Source organism: Opisthocomus hoazin, chromosome 2, assembly GCF_030867145.1.
Source record: "Opisthocomus hoazin isolate bOpiHoa1 chromosome 2, bOpiHoa1.hap1, whole genome shotgun sequence".
Lineage (NCBI taxonomy): Eukaryota > Metazoa > Chordata > Aves > Opisthocomiformes > Opisthocomidae > Opisthocomus > Opisthocomus hoazin.
In genome coordinates, this window is record NC_134415.1 from 59,129,458 (window position 1) to 59,147,023 (window position 17,566).

Genomic DNA, 17,566 nt, shown 5'->3' on the forward strand with positions numbered 1-17,566 from the left:
ACTGAAAATATTTTCAAGTTGCAATCCATTTCTAAACTGCAAAGAATATAGCATAAAAGTGTTCTCTAAGATCTCCCAGTGTAATCTCACCTCAAATAAAAAGCACTAAAACAACAGTTCAGATGCCACGAGTTTAAAGTCAGAATTTCTATAATAAAAACACACCAGTATTTCGTGCTTCTTCTAATGGGCTTTGAGACCCCATTCTGATCTCACTTTGATCAAATCTGTATCACCCTACAGGATTTACATTATAGTGAGATCACGCAGGTATTATGCTGTCCAAATGTTACATGGATAGTTTCTTGTCACAGGCAAGGCTGACTGGTTTGCACAGTCAGTAATGTGAAGCCTCTTAACAACAGAAGAGGTTACTGCACAAAGGCAGGCAAAGATGAGACAACAGTCATCAGAAAACAAGTGCTTTACCTTGCAACGAATCTGCTCTGCATGCAACTCATCATGGTGTTCTGGCAAAGGCTGAGAAAGCTTTTTCTTGAACGATTTTAGCTTCTCCAGGGAGTCTCCTATGCCCTTTTCAGTTTTTTCCCAGTCCTGAAGGCAAATTGTTTATTGGACTTCAACTTAGATCTGGATTATACTTATGTCAGTTGCTTTGCTTAACTAACTACTAAACAGTGAAACTTTTTCATAATAATAACATGCCCTGAAAACCCCCTCTAAATAACACTTATAGTCTCAGAACTTGAGTCATGTGTACAGCTGGGGTAAATTTTTTTTGTGTGTACGTCTCTGCTAGTAGAAATACACAAGCAAAGCCTCCTGTTATTACATTTTCTAGTTCCAATGCCATCCTTTCTGAAAAGACTTGCCCTGCCAAAATTATCTTCCACTTTCTTTATTGAATGCCTGTATCAAACACGCCACTATTCTTTGACAAAAACTCCATTCAGGTGCATTAACCTCCAGAAAATATAAAAAAAAAAGTGGTTAGGGATACTGCAAATTAAGATCAGATTGAAGTACCTGCAGTATTTGCTCTAAATAATAGTTCTAGCAGCTACACTCAGCTTTAGTGTTCGTAGAATTTCAAAATTTTTTATGTGTCCAATGTAATCAAACCATACCAATTATCATTTACCTACCTCACTTGCTTGTTAAAGCCTATTAAAAAGGTAGTCACAGATAGAAAGATCCCTAATAAGCCAGTCAACCCATAAAGACTGCCAACTGTGTGATACCAGAAAATACGGAACTTGTTTCTCTTAGTCTTCTGTTTCAAGATATTATCTTTCTACCACTACTTTAGTATTTCTCTCCTTCCAATTTTTCCCAGTCTATGCCAGTATTTCATGATCATCTTTACGATGGAGAATTACAAACAACAGGTCTTGCAAAAAAAACCCCTCTCCTTAGTGTGTTCTTTTTTCTGTCCTTAGTAAATAATATGACCTTACATGACAATAGTCTGTGATGTTCTTAATGCAAGAAATACTCTCTGGAATATACACTTGTGCTTCCCGTTTGATCAGAAGACCACTAAAAAGTTATGTATTTAAGACCAAGATAGCATAATGTAATGAAGCCTTGATATCTGAGACAATTTACGCAATTTGCACGCTAATTTCCCTACTTCCTCACCTTCAAGCTTTAAGACCCATATTTTCATTAAGACAAAATACCACAGAACCTTTACTGTCCCTAGATAACAGTATTCATGACTAAAATTGCCTGACTTCATTCCCCCAGTAGAAGCTGAGGGACGAGGACCAAGGCTTGAAAGAGGAAGAAAAATTTACTTATCTGAATTTTTCTAAAATAGTATTTCATATTCGTGAGCTTCTTTGCTTCTTTCTATTTACCAACAAAGCTAAAGTGACTGTAATTCTGTAATTCTATTAGACCTCTGAAAGTATTCTAAAAGCACTTGCACTATTCTATTAATACACACAATTATCCAATTATCATTATCCTCCCTTGAATGAGTAAAAAGGAAAAACAAACAGACAAAGTTTAAATTGTAGCCTACCATCTTCAGTACTTAAAGTGAGGATAGGAGGCATTCTGGACATTGCTTATGGCAAAATAAAGTTCAAGGCCTCCTTCTCCAAGATCACAGAAGTGTATCTAAATTAGCAAATATTCAAGACACTAGAAGGAAACAAAAACTACTACATTGCCAGATGGATCTTGACACTGGCCTGTAGAGGGAATAAGGCAGGTCTAATTTTCAATACAGTATGTATAAAACTTGATCAGCATTGTGCAAAATAAAATAATTTTTTGCTCTATGTTGAAAGTAGGACTGGTAGGAATACCCTTTACTGGCACTGTTCTGGAAATACCAGTTAAAAGCTAACATACTAACATACAAGCCTACTGTGAAGTATTACCTCGCCTAGTTTGAGAGGTGGTGAAATGAAATCATGAGCTCATGTAGCTTATATGCAATTCCTGTATTTGTACCTATCCCTTGAGAACACTTTTCTTCAACAGGGATCATAATGAGAAACCACAAACTTGCTGAAGCAGTACAGAGGAAATGACACGCTTACTTTCAGTAGTAAGGCAAGTTGTTTCTTTTGTCGCTCCAGCTGGGTGCTAGCTATCTTCCAGCGCTCCTGAATTTCGGTAAGCTCTGTCTGCAGGGCTGCCTCAGCTCCACTGTCAGCAGAGAGCAGCAGTTGCTTCCCGGCTTCCACAGTGAGGATATAACTCCCTTGATGCCTTAGGAGAACTTTCTCTTTAAGCTGAAAATATTAACAGTTTTCTGTCAGCTTTGCCTTTTTAATTACAATTAGCAATTCAGTATAATTCATTCTCAAGCCCATTATTTTAATTGATTGCATACCTTGACTTAAGCATGAGCTACTGCCCAAATGCTTTACTCTAACATTTTCACAGTAATTTACTGCAGCAGACCTTTAGTAAATTTCTCCAAGAAGATAAAGACATGAAAGACTTCTTTCTCCCCATTAATTTCAGTATCTCAATTGCTCTTAAAAAGAAATAGTTCCTCTAAAGCCTATTACGTTTATAAGCTTTATTTATGGCTGGATGATATTTATCATCCAGCCAAAAAGCTTGAAGACACCAAGCTGCTAAATAGACACTGTTAACCTCGTATGAAGATGGACACTTGGGGTATCCTTTTTTGTTAGCTAGAATACATTCGGCAAATAGGACATCATTGTTTTTTTCAACACAGTTTCAGTGTGATGTTAGCTACATCTCACTCGAGAGATGAGGCTCGAGAGAGAGGGCCCAGTAAGTTCTCCATTGTATGTTCTTTATCAACTCCAACTTCATTTCCATCACACCGTTGCTTCTGAGGCTAGCCAGTTCCAAAGAGGAACTAACACCCAATATTGCTTTCTGCAAAGCAGATAGCCTGAATCTAATACATTTTAAAGAATGTTTAAAATTATGAAGGCTGTATAAAAGGTGGGGATTTTTTTCCTCTTTCTTCAAACACACCAGACATACCTGTACTTCATCCAGTAGCGCTCTGGCTTGCTGCAATGGGATGGGAACATTGCCCAGCCCACTCACTGGCTGACAGGATATTTCCACCAGCCACTTGCGCAGCTTCTCTGCCATCTCCCTATAGCGTTGCCACTGGCGAATCTGGCTGTCAATGATCCCCCTCCTCTGCTGTGCCCGGCGAATTACTCCTTGCCATTGATTACTTAGAAGAGTCAGCTTCAGATTAAATTCTTCCCTATTATAAATAGATAAATAAATAAAAATACATAGTAACCTTCATACTTTGAGCTACTTGTTTCATGAAATTAACTGAATGGAAAAGGAAGATGTTTTCTGGTTGTCTATAATGAAACACGAGGAGAAAAGCGCTGAAGTCTCATGATAGCTGACTGAGGACAAGAATTTCACACTTCATGTACTGGGAGAATCAAAGAGCTATAATTATTGAGACCTTCAAGATCCCAAACCTTAAACACACAAAACTCTGCTACCTTCTCAGAAATAGACAAAGAAAATCCACAGGTCTTGCCAATATGGATCAGCAAAATTCATAGAAAATCATGGAGATTTTACAATTCACCCCCAGATCTACTACTGAGCTCAAAGCACGCATAAGACATACACAGCATTAACAAAATTGTCACATCCCAATAAACAGTTCATCTTATATTAGGACCACGATACCCTTAGCAAAGTCAATGCATATGCACAATTGTGAAGCCACTAGTGTTTCTCTGATTTTCGTTCATTTGATTACAAGTGTTTAAAACAAAATCTCAGACAGCAACAAATTCCTATTCCATCACATATTTAGGCTGCAGGCATTCTTAAATTGCAGTAGGGAATCCTCTCAGTACATCCCCAGCTGGCATAAATCAAGTGTAACTCACTAAATCTGCCACTGCAGGCTCCTTTGGGGAAACTTGACATTTTCAAAGTACACCAAAATAGATATATAGGTAACATGCTTGATAATCCAAGACAAATCTTTGTCAGATAAGTAGCCTTAAGGCTGCTGTATTCTCAAATGCATTCACACATTGACATACCCCATAGCATCCTAAAGAACACTATCTTATTTAAGAACTGGCTAATTAATAGCTTAACCACAGTGATGGTAACTTCTACCTCTGAAGAGCATGATCTGAACGCTGACATCTTCTACCCTCTCTGTTTGGAATACTCCCACTAGTCTAAGTATTACTTCACATAACCAGCAGCGGCAACAACACAGGAATGTCTACCTGCCATCCACCTGTCCTTGTTCTAGGAGGTGCTGCCCATCAGAGATAATTGAATGCAAAATCTGCTGTCGGCTGAACATCTCGGCCTGGAATAGCTGTTGTACAGGAGACAAGGATGTTAAAACAAGATCTTACATTTTAATTCCATCTGTATGCACTGGTAAAAATTAATTTTCATGTAGTTAGTCTAATTTCAAATTAATTCAATGGGTGTTCAATAGAAACACATTTAAAAAACTCATTGCTGGAGTTATTTGCTGCTTCTAGTAATTATTATTAGTTCCATGACATTTAAAAAAAACTATTAAAAAGCTAAATAATATCAACCGGAGCTAGGTTTTATGTGTCTCAGTACAATTGTGTGATTTGCACTACAATTTACAACAAAATTGAGATAGGATATTTATTGCATGGACAGAAAGTTCACTTTTTATTTTCTGATACCTTTAAGAATATTATTGTCCTTTGCCTTGTTAAATTGAATTTAGGCACAGATTGTGTGTGATAGTGTTACACAAACTTTTAATACAATTTTGCACTGCTAACAAGCCTTTCAAAGAAATCGTCAGCCATGTGTAGGAGCTAGAAATCAATTTTCCACTTCATTTTTCCAATTTATTTTCCAATTTTCTCCACCACTCACAATAAATTTTCACAATAATTTCAAAAATCTGTTATTAGTTAAATATTACTTAAGACAAAAAAATACCCAACTACCATTGCAAAATGTACTTATACTTTTGTGTATAAGCAAAGCAAGCAAAAATGACTTATACTACTAAAATTTATTTTTCAAAACATCTTTTCTTTTAGTAATGGACCACGTCTCTAGATAAAGTTGTTCAGGCATATTCTTGTGTTGATGAAGGTACACCCAGGCATCAGCTCAGGACTGGACTCCACTCCACATTCGAAAGGTTTTCAGAGACATTAAAAGAGAAAGTATACTGGTATGAAGCTTGAGATTTTATTTTTCTTTTGTTTGTGATGGCGTTTGCACTTCATAGAAGTTCAAACTTGCCTGAACTGAAAGCCACTATTCCTCAAATCCATATTACATCCCTATTATATGGCGTCCCACCAGCTCAAATTGTGATGTACCAAGTCCTGCATCCGCAACTGCCAGCTAAATACCCACTGGCACTTGCACAATTAAATCCCTCAAGAACATTGTACATAGCTTAGGACTTGTAGATGATGGACTAATTTTTCAAAATGATTTTTTGCCCCTCTCAATCACTGAGTTACTTTTGAAAATGTTACCTAGGTCATCAATTTTCCCATAGAAAGAAATATTGTTGTCTAATTTCCTTGCAGAAGTATTTCGTAGTGTTCTTTGAATATCGTGGCTCTTATAAATGACTGAGCCTGAACTAGATGGAAACTAATTGCTCTATTATCTCATGAACAAAACAACAATACTATGACATTGAGAATTTCAGAAAGCTGAGTAAGAAGGCAGAAATTTTACTTCCTGTCATATCTATTTCTGTCAAGTTAGGTGACATGGATGAAGCACAGGAGGCAACAGCATCTACCAGCATTGATGACAGATTGAGACTAAATAGAACACAACTGGTTAAAAAGAAAACAAACCACCAGAAACAAACAAAACCAAACCCATCCCAATGTGAAAATTTTAGTTTTTTTTAAGAGGACAGGTGAAACAAAAGCATATCAAGCATGAGCAACTCTGCTTAGAGATGATGTATTCAAGCCACACCCAAAACCAGAGACATTTCTGTCAGCATCCACTTGCCCTCTGCATGTACACTGTCTCTGTACATAAGAGGGATGGTCTGTTATGTGGGACCACTTGCCACCTCAATTTCTTTTCATATGTAGATCACTAGGAATCACAGTAATAGGAATGCGAAGGAGGAGGAAAGGAGGGCAGGTGTTGGAATGCACAATACCAGCTCACTGGAAAAAATTTCAGTAATTGAGTTGGCAAGGAAATTCCCCTTCTCCTACCAGCACTTTCTCAAATGCTTGTCTCGGTGCATTCCCACTGTGCCAGAGTCCCAAGAAACATACCAGGCTTGTGAAGGGATATCTGGAGAACTGCACAAGAATGACGACAAGATCGTCCTGACAGACTTATCTGATGCAGATGCCAGTGTCAGTGCACAATATTTGACAAAGATATCCCCTCAATGTTGCTGCTTTGTAAATTTCAGTGGGAAGTTATTTCTAAGTAAGGCCACTGAGGTAGCTGGGGTCCCCTTTGAATAAACACCAGCAAAGTTATGAGTCGGCACTGGAAAGCTGATAACAGAGCTGGAGGCATTTCAATATCCATTCTGGGAATGCATGTGGAAACAGAATATTTTCTAATTATCCTGAAAAACACAAAGCAAAACAATCTGGAAATTCGTCTCAAGAAATTTAGATTTGACCCTTTCAGCTGTGAAGACTGAAAAGAAAAATCTTCATGAGTATCAGGAGGCACTGCAAACAACACCAAGTATTGAATACATTTAGATTATATAAAATGCCAAAAAGCTTTTGGTAAAAAAACCCAGATACAGTATACAAAATTTTCTTAGGATGAATTGTAGTATTTAGAAAATCAGATATTAGCTCTCTAAATTCTGAGAGATGACTTTATAGTTGTAATAGAAAAAGCTTCAACAGACTGCCTGAGTAACACTCATCTAAGCTAACTGCTCAGATCAAGGTTTCAGGAGAGAATTAAGCTGACATCTCAAGACAATTGAATGCAAGAAGGTTGCCATTAACCTCTTTCAAAGAATTCTAGCTACAACTGGACACAACAGCAGTAGGAAATTATTTACTTAGTAATGATTTCTGGACATTCAAATCTCAAAGACCTGAGATGTCCCAACGTATAAAGACACTGTCCAGTCAATGCTGGCCGCACTGAGAAGAGATGGAATAGATGACATTTGTAACGCAAAGACAGCTAAATTCTAAAGCAAACATATGCTAAAGCAAGCAAAACCAGTTGTGAATTACTTTCTGCTATCAGACTTTCACCCGAACACTATGCTGTGAGATATAAGGCAAGAGGGAGGGGAAGGACATGACTACTCCTATGATCTGGCCTGAGTCTATGGGTAGGTCAGCTGAAAATGTTGTGGGAACTGAAACTACTGTGGCCACATGGGAGATCTGGTATTAAAATTGACTTGTCTTGCTTGATCTTTACCAGGATTCTTGGCAGTAACAATATGGGTGGAGAAAAAATGTGCATCACTTCACTGAAGAATCATAAAGGCATCCTCTGGTAAAAACTCTGAATCAATTTTTCCCTTCAGCAAAAGCTGGGCTAGTTCTTGATTTGTTACAAACAGACAAATGACTCCAGCACACAGCCAAGATCAAATTAGTTTGTTCTCCAAGAAAATGTTACCAAATGGAGGCCCCATGATGAGTTATATAGCCAGTATTTGACAGTCTTCCTTTAACATGTTCTTTAGATGCTGTATATGTTGTAAATTTAATAACAAACAAACAAAACCAGAATAAACAGAAATAACATACATTTTCTCTAGTTAGAACTGAAGGTAAAGGGCCAAATTGCCTGAGAACAGTTAAGTTCTACGGGAAGACCAATAAAAAGTTTGAGTTCCTTGGCACAAACCACTCTCAAATAGACTAAATGTAAGGGGCAAGCACTCATGGGCATACTGACGCATTATACACAAATGCAAACAAATACTCAAGTCCTCCCCAAAATGTACAAATACTGACATATTTGCATGCTTCTGTTTTTAAGTTAAGACATCCTCACACGGTGCAGGCAACTGTAATTAAATTCAAGGCGTAAGCCTTTACCATTATATTACTCCACAAAAGATTTTGCATTCATGTATAAACAGTATGTACTGTAGTTATGTATAAATGCACATGATGACTTGCCTCATGTGTCCTTTGTTGTTCTAAAAGGCTCTGGTAGTTTCCTGAAATCTCTGCTGCCAGCTTCTGCTCAGTCTGAACTAATAAATCCATCCAAGTCTCACATTTCTCCAAGAAGGTCTGCTGCTGCAGCAAGAAAGACTGCAGTTTACTGAAAGAAAGAAAGATGGATTCAGGTAAGATCTACTCCTCTCACACACAGTGTTAAGTCTCTTGCAATAACTTTTCCAGCAGAATTCCAGAAGAGATATCCCACTTGTCCCACTCGCCTGCCTCATTCCATTTATTATGTCAAAACCTTGGAAAGTAGCAGCCTTCTTCATTTCAAACCCTGTTAATTTGTGGCAAACCCAACATCTCAGCTCACTGGCTTCACTACTTGTAAGTACACCAAAGCAAAGGATCTTTGGTTAACGAAATATCTGAAATGCTTTCTATATTCTGCAAAAGGTATACTTTCTAGCTGTTGTAATCTAAGAAAACCATTCAGCAATCTTTAACTATCCCCACCTGAATCTCTCCGTAGTCTGTGATGAGATCAGAGACCACTGCCTGTTCAAATTCTGCATCCTTTTGATTTCTTTATCATTCAGAGGAAGCCTGTAACCCAGCTCATTGAGGCGGTCCAAATCCGGGGACATGCTGCTGAACTTCAACATCTGACTCTGCAACAAACAGTAAAAGTGATAACTAGGAAGTTCAGTAATTACACTATTATAGACTGCAAACGTATGACCTGGCACTCAATTAAATTTGGAATGGCCTTGGTTGCCACCAAGTGGCAAGCAATCCCTATGCCACAGAAAAATTGCACTTCCAGTTCTCAGCCTCTGCTCTCAGACCAGAAGACGACTTATATTGATGTTTAAACATGCACAGAGAAGTAAGCTGAAATTACACTGAAGTGTTTTGCTGAATTGGAGATTTACTGCTCAGAGCTGCAAAAGTAGGATAGTGTTTGAATCCATATCTTTGTATTGCCAAAAAGTGAGCCGTTTTCCTTGTTTCTTAGCTTGAATGCTAGGCTGGCAAATTCCCCTTGAACTTATTCAACTTTTTAGGTTTTTGTTTTGCTGTACAGAAATGTCCAATTCACTATGTTAGGAAAATGTCTTGTTGTTTAGCATGTCCAAAGTGAAATTATGTGTATAGTTAATCCTGACAGAAAAACAATGGGAGATTAAAATGACAAAACCAGCCTATATGGCAAAGTTCATCAACTTCCTGACAGGGCCTCTGAAAGAAGATGAGGGGGAAAAAAAACCTCCACAAAATAAAAGAGTGAAAGACCTCAAACAGAGATCACATGGTACACAGCATGAATGTTTCTTCAGTATATCAAGATACCCAAAATGAATAGACGACTTCATACATAAACTAAGTAACACTGAGGTAGGAATTGCATACATTCAAAAAAAGTCAAGAGAAAACAAGATGAAGGAAATCACCAAAAAATGATAAAATTTCCATTCCCATTTTGATTTTATATTAATTTTATTCTAAACAGTTTGCCTTTTCTTCTTTACTCAGGGGCAAAGTAACATGAACAATCACTCCTTGACTGCCACCAAACTTTTAAGTTCTCAGTCTTACACTTTGCATGGGTGACAGTCATTTAATATGTATAGAATACATGCATGATATTTGTGCATACTCTGTACTACATATAACGAGGCTGACAAAAATAATCAACACTTTCTGTGTTTATTAGTCACCTTGAGTTCTTCCATTCTGCTCTGTATTGCTGAGAGATCAGCTGAGTGACTGGGATCCTGTCCTTTCAATATTTCTTCTGCTTCTGTTACCCAGGCTTCAAGGACTTGCAAGTTCTTGGCAAAGGTTTGATAGTCCAGCACTCCAGCCTTGAATAGAAAAGGACCCACGGTTGAAGAACTTAGGCCACACAGCATCCATATTGACGTTACACTCCTGGTTATTCTCATTATAGATTTGTGAACAGCTGTATAGGCTAGGAGCAACAGTAACTGCTGCTTTGCTCACAGACTGTGGAATTATTGAGGTTTTTTTTGTTAGAACAGAGGACTTCTGATCACAGCAAAAAGGCAACACTTCAAAGCGCATAAATATCTCCTTACCTTGAAATAGATAACTTTCTCTAATTTTATGAAACTAACTCCTCCCTTAATTCCTTGTCAGCAGAGAGAACCACTAGTTACTAGAATTGCAATTTGAAATGAAAAACTCTTATGTTTTGTTTCCTTACAGCACAGTGACGTTATAAGCACATTCTAGACAATGCTGGATTTCTTGGGTAAATTCTTGTCATCCAAACAGAAGCCACTACCTTTGTTGCCTTCTCACCCATATACTTTCCCATAGAACACATTCTGCAACTCCTTTTTTTCTCTTTGTTCCCTGGTGGCACAAGAAATTAGCAACATCCACTGAACAGGCTTTGACACAAATCGTAGCTGTCAATCTGGTCACTGACATTGACAGGAACTGTAAAAATAATTTCTACACAACATTCAGAATCTCTCATTTGTTTTATTGGTAAAGAACTAGCTGGGAAGAGAGGCTGTCTTCAGGGGAGCAGCAGCTGTAGATCCAGCTGTCAGCACAAAGCATGGTGCCTTTGGCATTCCAGATAAACACTTTTCTCCATGAGGTTTGCTATCCTCTTCCCAGAATTTGGACCTTTTTACAAGGTTTCTGTGCTGGGCTTGAGCATACTTTCTACTCTCAGCTTTGGCTTCCTGGGAAGTCTAGGAAATGCTGACTGAACAGGTGGCACCAGCCTCTTTTCCCAGGCAGTTTTAGCTAATTTTTGTGTTTTTAGATACCACAGGATGATCAGATTCAAGGACTTGCATACCTGAAGTACAGCCTGTTGCTTGCAGAGAGCTTGTTCTAGGGCTGACAGATTCTGGTTCAGAGCAAGATGATCAGACTGTATAGCTGCTGCTGCTGAAGCCTCCACCTGGTTTTTTAGCTCCTCTCCCAGTTCTTGAAGAACAACCAGTGACTCCTGTGCTGTCTTCAAATCTGTGAGTACATCCTGTGGAAATACATTGAACAAAGATATGAATAGTTAACCTGACACTCTGCTGATGTCATCCTCCCCTGATTTAAAGGGGGAATAAAATGACTGAACACCACCACTATATGAAATACTTGTATTTACTCCTATATTTCAATGCAAAATGTCCACTCACACTCTGTATGAAAAGAAAATGATGTGCAGAATAAAAAAAAAGTGTCAAAGTACCTGTGCATAGAGAAACAGAAAGAAGTGACTGCTCAGCTACCTGTGAGCAAACCTGAGTTACTGATGAGGCAATACTTGTTGTAATAACCCTTTTTAACCTACTGACATGCTGGTCCTAAGCAGTGACAGCCTTCACTGTTGGTCAATTCAGGTCTGACTAGACCTCCCTTTTTTTCCTGCTACGAATTACCAGGAGGGATGAAAAAATAACTTTTGTAAATGGCCTAACATAATGGCTAAAGAATGGGACATGAGGAAATTAAGAAATTATTCAAACTGAACAATCTGAATTGCCAGTCCAGATGACTATGGCAGCATATGCTCAAAAAGCTCATTAATGTGTTCATTTTTCTCCTTGCAATTGTTTTGCTTACACTAAGACAATTAACATTTTATTTCTTTTGTCAGTGACACTTAACATTAACTTCAACTCAAAAGAACAAAAATGTAACCACAGATAGGAGATAAACTATCCTGCTGCCCTGAGAAACAGTCTTGAAAAAGGAAGAATCTGAAGGTTTCAGAGTGAATGTTGTCCTTCCATAAGGAAGGACAGAGACACCCCCAGAACATACACGGCCTCTTTTCATTCAGAAAAAGTGAACAGCCTTGATTGCTGGGAGTATAGTCAAAACTTCTAGTGTTTCTTTCTATTGTAAGAAACTCATCGGATTTGGTAGATATTTTCCCAATCAGGAATCCCTTCGATAAGCAGGGACTTAAGACTGGATGAAATGGTATAATTTATCCGTCTTCTCCAGAGAGATGACTTCAGATACAAGCTTCTGAAACAACACCACAAGTAATGGAGGGATCACATGAGAAGTATGAGAAACTCATGAGATTTGGGTAGCAAACCTAAAGCTGTATCCCCTGTGACTCAGGTGCATCAGTAAAAGGAAAAGTGCTTGTATGCAAGTTTCCAGTATACTAAGCATATAGTTTAGTAATAGAGAACGTCTTGTGATTTGTAGCCCATGGAGCTGTGAAAAACTGCAGAGCTTAACTGAACATACATTGCAGTCCTGAATCCAAGTAGTAACTTCATCATCAGCAATGTCTTTGCTGGTGGCAGTCTTCAGGAGTTCATTAGTCTGGTCTTCCCGCTGACGGACTGTAGAAGAGCACTGCTGGTAGCAATTCTTGTACCTCTGCCACAGCTGAAGGAGGCCCTTACTGGCACGCAGCCGCTCCGCAATCTCCTGCAGGAGGTTGTTCCACCTGGTGAAGAGATTGGATGAATGACCAAAGCCTGGGAGTCCACAAGAACTATTCCTGCCCCTCTTCCCCCTCATGGTCTTTTGGCTTTTAAGACATTTGTTAATAAACAAGATCCAGACATTTGGGGGGGGGGGGGGGGGCGCGGGGAGGAATCCAAAAAATATCTTGACAGTCACAGTAGGTCCTGCCTTTTTGTAGCTTCTCTGAGTAAATCCTTACTGGCTTGGACTCAAAGTTGGGGAAGCTGTTTGCCAAGCTACTGATGAAGGCTTAGATTTTCTTGCCTATCATGCCCTTCCTACAACTAGAAATAGCAACCTAAAATCTGGGGAACCTGGTAGATGCATAGCAAACAAAATTTCCAGACAGATTTCTTGCATTTTAAGTGCAGTATTATTTTTCCAGCATGGTGTTTATGCATCTTGATTGGCAGCCATGCATGGAGCAAAACTACTGACAGTAATGTCCAAATGTTTTGCTGGAGAGAATAATGTTACTTTTATTATTAGTAGTAAATGAGACAGTTCTGCTCCAGCCCTTGGCAAAAGGAACAACCCCATCTGCCCCCACAAGCCTCCAAAACCCCCAAGAACATAAAATAATAAAATATAACAAAAATAGAAATGATGAAAACCTAGGTCAACGGATAAATGCAAATTTATCAGTGAAAGTAAAGTTCAACACACAGACATTTTCTACCTAATATTCACTTCTTTCAAAGTGTTGGTAAGTGTTTCAGTCACTGGTGGGTGACATTCTTTCAACAATTGATTGGTCACAGAACCAAATTTCTGTAAGGTATTTTCTTGCTTTTCCAACTCATCTTGTAGGCTCTAAAACAGATAGAAGAATAAATATATTAAAAAAAAAAGATACTTAAGGTATTACAATTGCATGATGTAGAAACATTTCAGAATAGTATGTATCAATTACGTCATACGGGTTATGAATGCAAAACTTGGTTTAGGAACATTATTTTCTTTGCTCTTCAGTCTACTGCAACCACAGAGTTGAGGTGGGGTGGGGAGGAGGAGGTTTAACATGTGATCTCAACACGTGCAGTAGCTCAGAAGCGTGACAAAACAGAGCGAGAAACTTTATTTTAATAGTTACCAGCACGATTTAAAAACTCTAATGATTTGACAGTATGGTTCAAAATTTAAAGAACAGCATTAAAAATCTAAGAAGTTATGTGATATCAATGTGCTAGTATGTCTGTACTTCCATTTCTTATGAACCAAAATGTATAGTTCTCTGCATCCATGCAAGAAGGACAAAATTAATCCTTAAATCCATCCTTAGCATGTCAAGAGGCATGGTATTCTTTTCACCTGAAGGTTATCAACTTGGACTTTCACAGCTTCCAAAGAACCAGTAAGAAGGTAAAAACGGGACAAAGAATATCTGGCTTCTGTCAGGTAACTATTCAGTTCTTCATAAGCCACTTTGTAAATGCTCCACTGATCAAGAACAGATTGCAACAATATTTTCAGTTGGCTAACCTAGGAGGAAGGAGCAACAACAAAAAAAAAAAGTAAATTAAAAGCATTCAAGATATTTGGTTTCTGTTTAAATTGTTTCTTTCCTTTTGATCTCAGATACTAGTTGTTCTACAAGCCTAATCTTAAACTTGTTGGAGAACGAAGACTATGCACAATAATTAGCTGAGCTTACATTTGGTACAGCAGAAAGTTCTGCTTGATTTTATGAAGCTAGGATGGCAGGGACTGAGAAGGTATCACGTTCCTTCTACTTTGGTCCAAAGCAGGATTAAAAGAAATTGCTTAAGACTATTAAACACTTATCCATAAGGCAGGCAAGTCAGTCTATGAAAGTCAGCAGAAAGGCTAGCACTAACACACTGCATTCTGCACTCCTCTTGAGAAGGTGGACTGATGTTATCAAGCTTTGGATGACAACAACTTTGGGATGGGTGGAAACAGTGACACAATTCAGAATCTCTTCCTCTATAATACAGAAGAAATCCACTAGCTGAAAACTGCTAATTCTCCCTCTCCTCCATGTCCTATTCCTGAAGGTATAATTTTCCCCTTCATGATTCTTTTACCATGTGATCTAAATTGGCCCAGGAATGGTTAATTTCTTGCAGTGTACTCATAACAGCAGAAGAGACTTCTTCCTTCTTGTTCTGTATCAAAGAAAGACCACTCTGTTCCACATTTTCTACTTCTTTTTCCTTTGTTCTTATTGATTCTTCTAGTTCCTGAAAAGAAAAAGAAGATACATGAATATTTTTGTTTGTTTAATTGGATAAATAATGCCTTGAGATAGAAAAGATGCTTATGAACTCCTTAGTTTAAAAAAATAGGAAAGTCATGCTTGCATACTTTGTCTTTTTATTCTCAAGAGAATCATAAATATTCAGCAATTTTATTTAATATTTCACGTTCCCTTTAAAGCATAGTTGTTTGCCTTTAATTTAAATAGAAGCATGTCCTCTACTATAAAATTCTCTGTAACCTTCTGCTCTCATGTAAGAGTCCAAAACTCATTAAAAATAGGACAGCAGTTTGAATACATGGGAAAACTGTCGTGTGTCTTAGTTTGTCCTAGAGCACTGAGAAAGCTTTTTAATTAGTCTAAAGCTGGCTCAAGCCTCTGGAAAAAAAAAATGAATTTTGCCACCCAAGGAAAAGGACAAAGTGACAAAGGGAAAGATGTCAATTTGCCATGCCTCCCCACATGAAGTGGAGTCTTTATTCCTTTGCCAGGTCCCAGCAAAGCCCCTTGCCCAAGGACTGTGAGCCTTCTCATAGATGACAAGTTCATTGGAGTCCAGCCAATGAGAACAAGCAACAGACCGCAGGAATTTTCCTTATTGCCTCCTCAAGGTTGCATGCCGTTGGGAAGCATTAAATGAGCTCGGAAGCATTTTGCTCTGCTCAATATTCCCACACACTAACCCAAGAAATTGGGAAGAAAATGAACAGTTGGCATGAAAAAATGTGAAGAAAAAAGGGCTGAGTACATAAGCACTGAGGCCATGACAACTTGTTAGTGGCTTGTTTTGCTACTTCAGGCAAGCGCTGTGTTGTTGATTTAAGATGACCTAAGACTGGTCATGGAAATGCTGATTAAAAGTTTGTTGGTTTTATCATGTTTTATCAATAAGAGAAGTGCAGAAGCTCTGGTATGTAACATTCGCTAGTCACAAAGCCTGTGATCTTCCTCATGTATCAATAGCATGAGAATGAAGTTACAAAATGAAGGAAAGAGAAAAAGCTGACTCAGTGAGCAACTGTGAGTCATATAGCATGCTCCCATAAGGTCATTGCTAGCCAGGAAACTACGCATATAACTTCATGGCACGGTGCAGGGAGATTCAAGAAAGTACCGCAGTGCTGTGACTCGTATGGAAGCTCTGTAGCTTCAGGTAGTGCAAACAAAGTCTGAGCAGAGGGGGAAAGCATGGCTTGTAGGCTTCAGGCCAACACAAATTTGTGTTTACCTGTCTGGAGACAAAGTAGTCAGTGTGATGTGGAAAGCAGACTGTGAGGCGAGAGCAGTCTTGGGATGCCTCTACATTAAGTAGTACATCTTGTGATCTCTGGTTATATTTTAATTTTCTGCAAGCCTTTCCTTACTGAGAGAGATGGATCATCAGGGAAAGAAAACAAGAAAACAAAACCCTGGGCAAACTTAAACCCCATGCATTTCAATAAATTACTCTCCCTAAGAATCAAAACAACAAAACAACAAGTGAACCACTGCCATAACAGACTTTACATTTTGGATACTGGGGAGAGTATTTGGAATGAAATTCTGCCCAGTCTTGCAAACACTGGCTATTAACAGAATTTATCCCTGCACACATACAACACACTTCTGTCTACCCACATATGTCAGAGCATTTTTGGTGTACTGTTTATTCTTAGCCTTTTCTTCTGTATTAGTTCACATTTCTTCAAACTTCTCGCCATGACCTTGTTCCAGACTACAGCCTTGGAGTAATACATCTCTTCTTTACCAGCTGACACCAAAGCAGACACTTCTAAGTTATACACAGTCAATTTGACTTATCAAAAAGTGTATTTTAAGACTAAAATAAGCATTTAAGTTTGTGCAAGGTTGTTCCAAATTTCAGAATGTAAAATAAGTAAAAGTTTCAAACACCAAGAATAGCAAATATTTCTGGTTCTCTATGAAAAGGGGTTTTTTACTCATCATTTCAAACTCGTAACTGAATTAAAGACACATTACTGTTTCTGAACTGTGATGGGAAAAAATGGTTCCCTTAGCTTGCTAGTATGACACTAGGCAGCAACTAATATCGGTTAATAAATAAACTGCAGCTTTTGTACTAGTTCAACTGGATACCTGGGACTGTCCGATGCAGTTATTGCTTAAACAATGTGTTTCTCTGCTGATCAAAGCGTTGCCATTCATAACTGACTCCCCAAGTGTATTTGCTAACTTCCCTGACCAAAAGGAACCATAAAGGTGATAAATCACATTCAGCTTTGAACTCTAGCCAAGCACAGCCTGCTGATTATGTCAAGCTATGCTAAATTACCCTTGCTTC

The 17,566-nt window shown here is 38.3% G+C and overlaps 1 protein-coding gene across 17 annotated transcripts in view; it reads right to left on the reverse strand.

Moving 5' to 3' along the window:
• SYNE1 (spectrin repeat containing nuclear envelope protein 1) overlaps positions 1 to 17,566 on the reverse strand; it is a 319,742-nt gene that overhangs the window by 45,875 nt on the left and 256,301 nt on the right. For all 17 annotated transcript variants that reach the window (XM_075413801.1, XM_075413802.1, XM_075413815.1 and 14 more), the window contains 12 exons: positions 15,092 to 15,247; positions 14,355 to 14,525; positions 13,723 to 13,856; positions 12,819 to 13,023; positions 11,410 to 11,592; positions 10,289 to 10,435; positions 9,084 to 9,238; positions 8,577 to 8,724; positions 4,692 to 4,786; positions 3,448 to 3,682; positions 2,517 to 2,711; positions 430 to 555 (listed from right to left, as the gene is read on the reverse strand). In XM_075413801.1, coding sequence (XP_075269916.1) covers positions 430 to 555; positions 2,517 to 2,711; positions 3,448 to 3,682; positions 4,692 to 4,786; positions 8,577 to 8,724; positions 9,084 to 9,238; positions 10,289 to 10,435; positions 11,410 to 11,592; positions 12,819 to 13,023; positions 13,723 to 13,856; positions 14,355 to 14,525; positions 15,092 to 15,247 — 1,950 coding nt within the window. The remainder of the gene's footprint in view (positions 1 to 429; positions 556 to 2,516; positions 2,712 to 3,447; positions 3,683 to 4,691; positions 4,787 to 8,576; positions 8,725 to 9,083; positions 9,239 to 10,288; positions 10,436 to 11,409; positions 11,593 to 12,818; positions 13,024 to 13,722; positions 13,857 to 14,354; positions 14,526 to 15,091; positions 15,248 to 17,566) is intronic.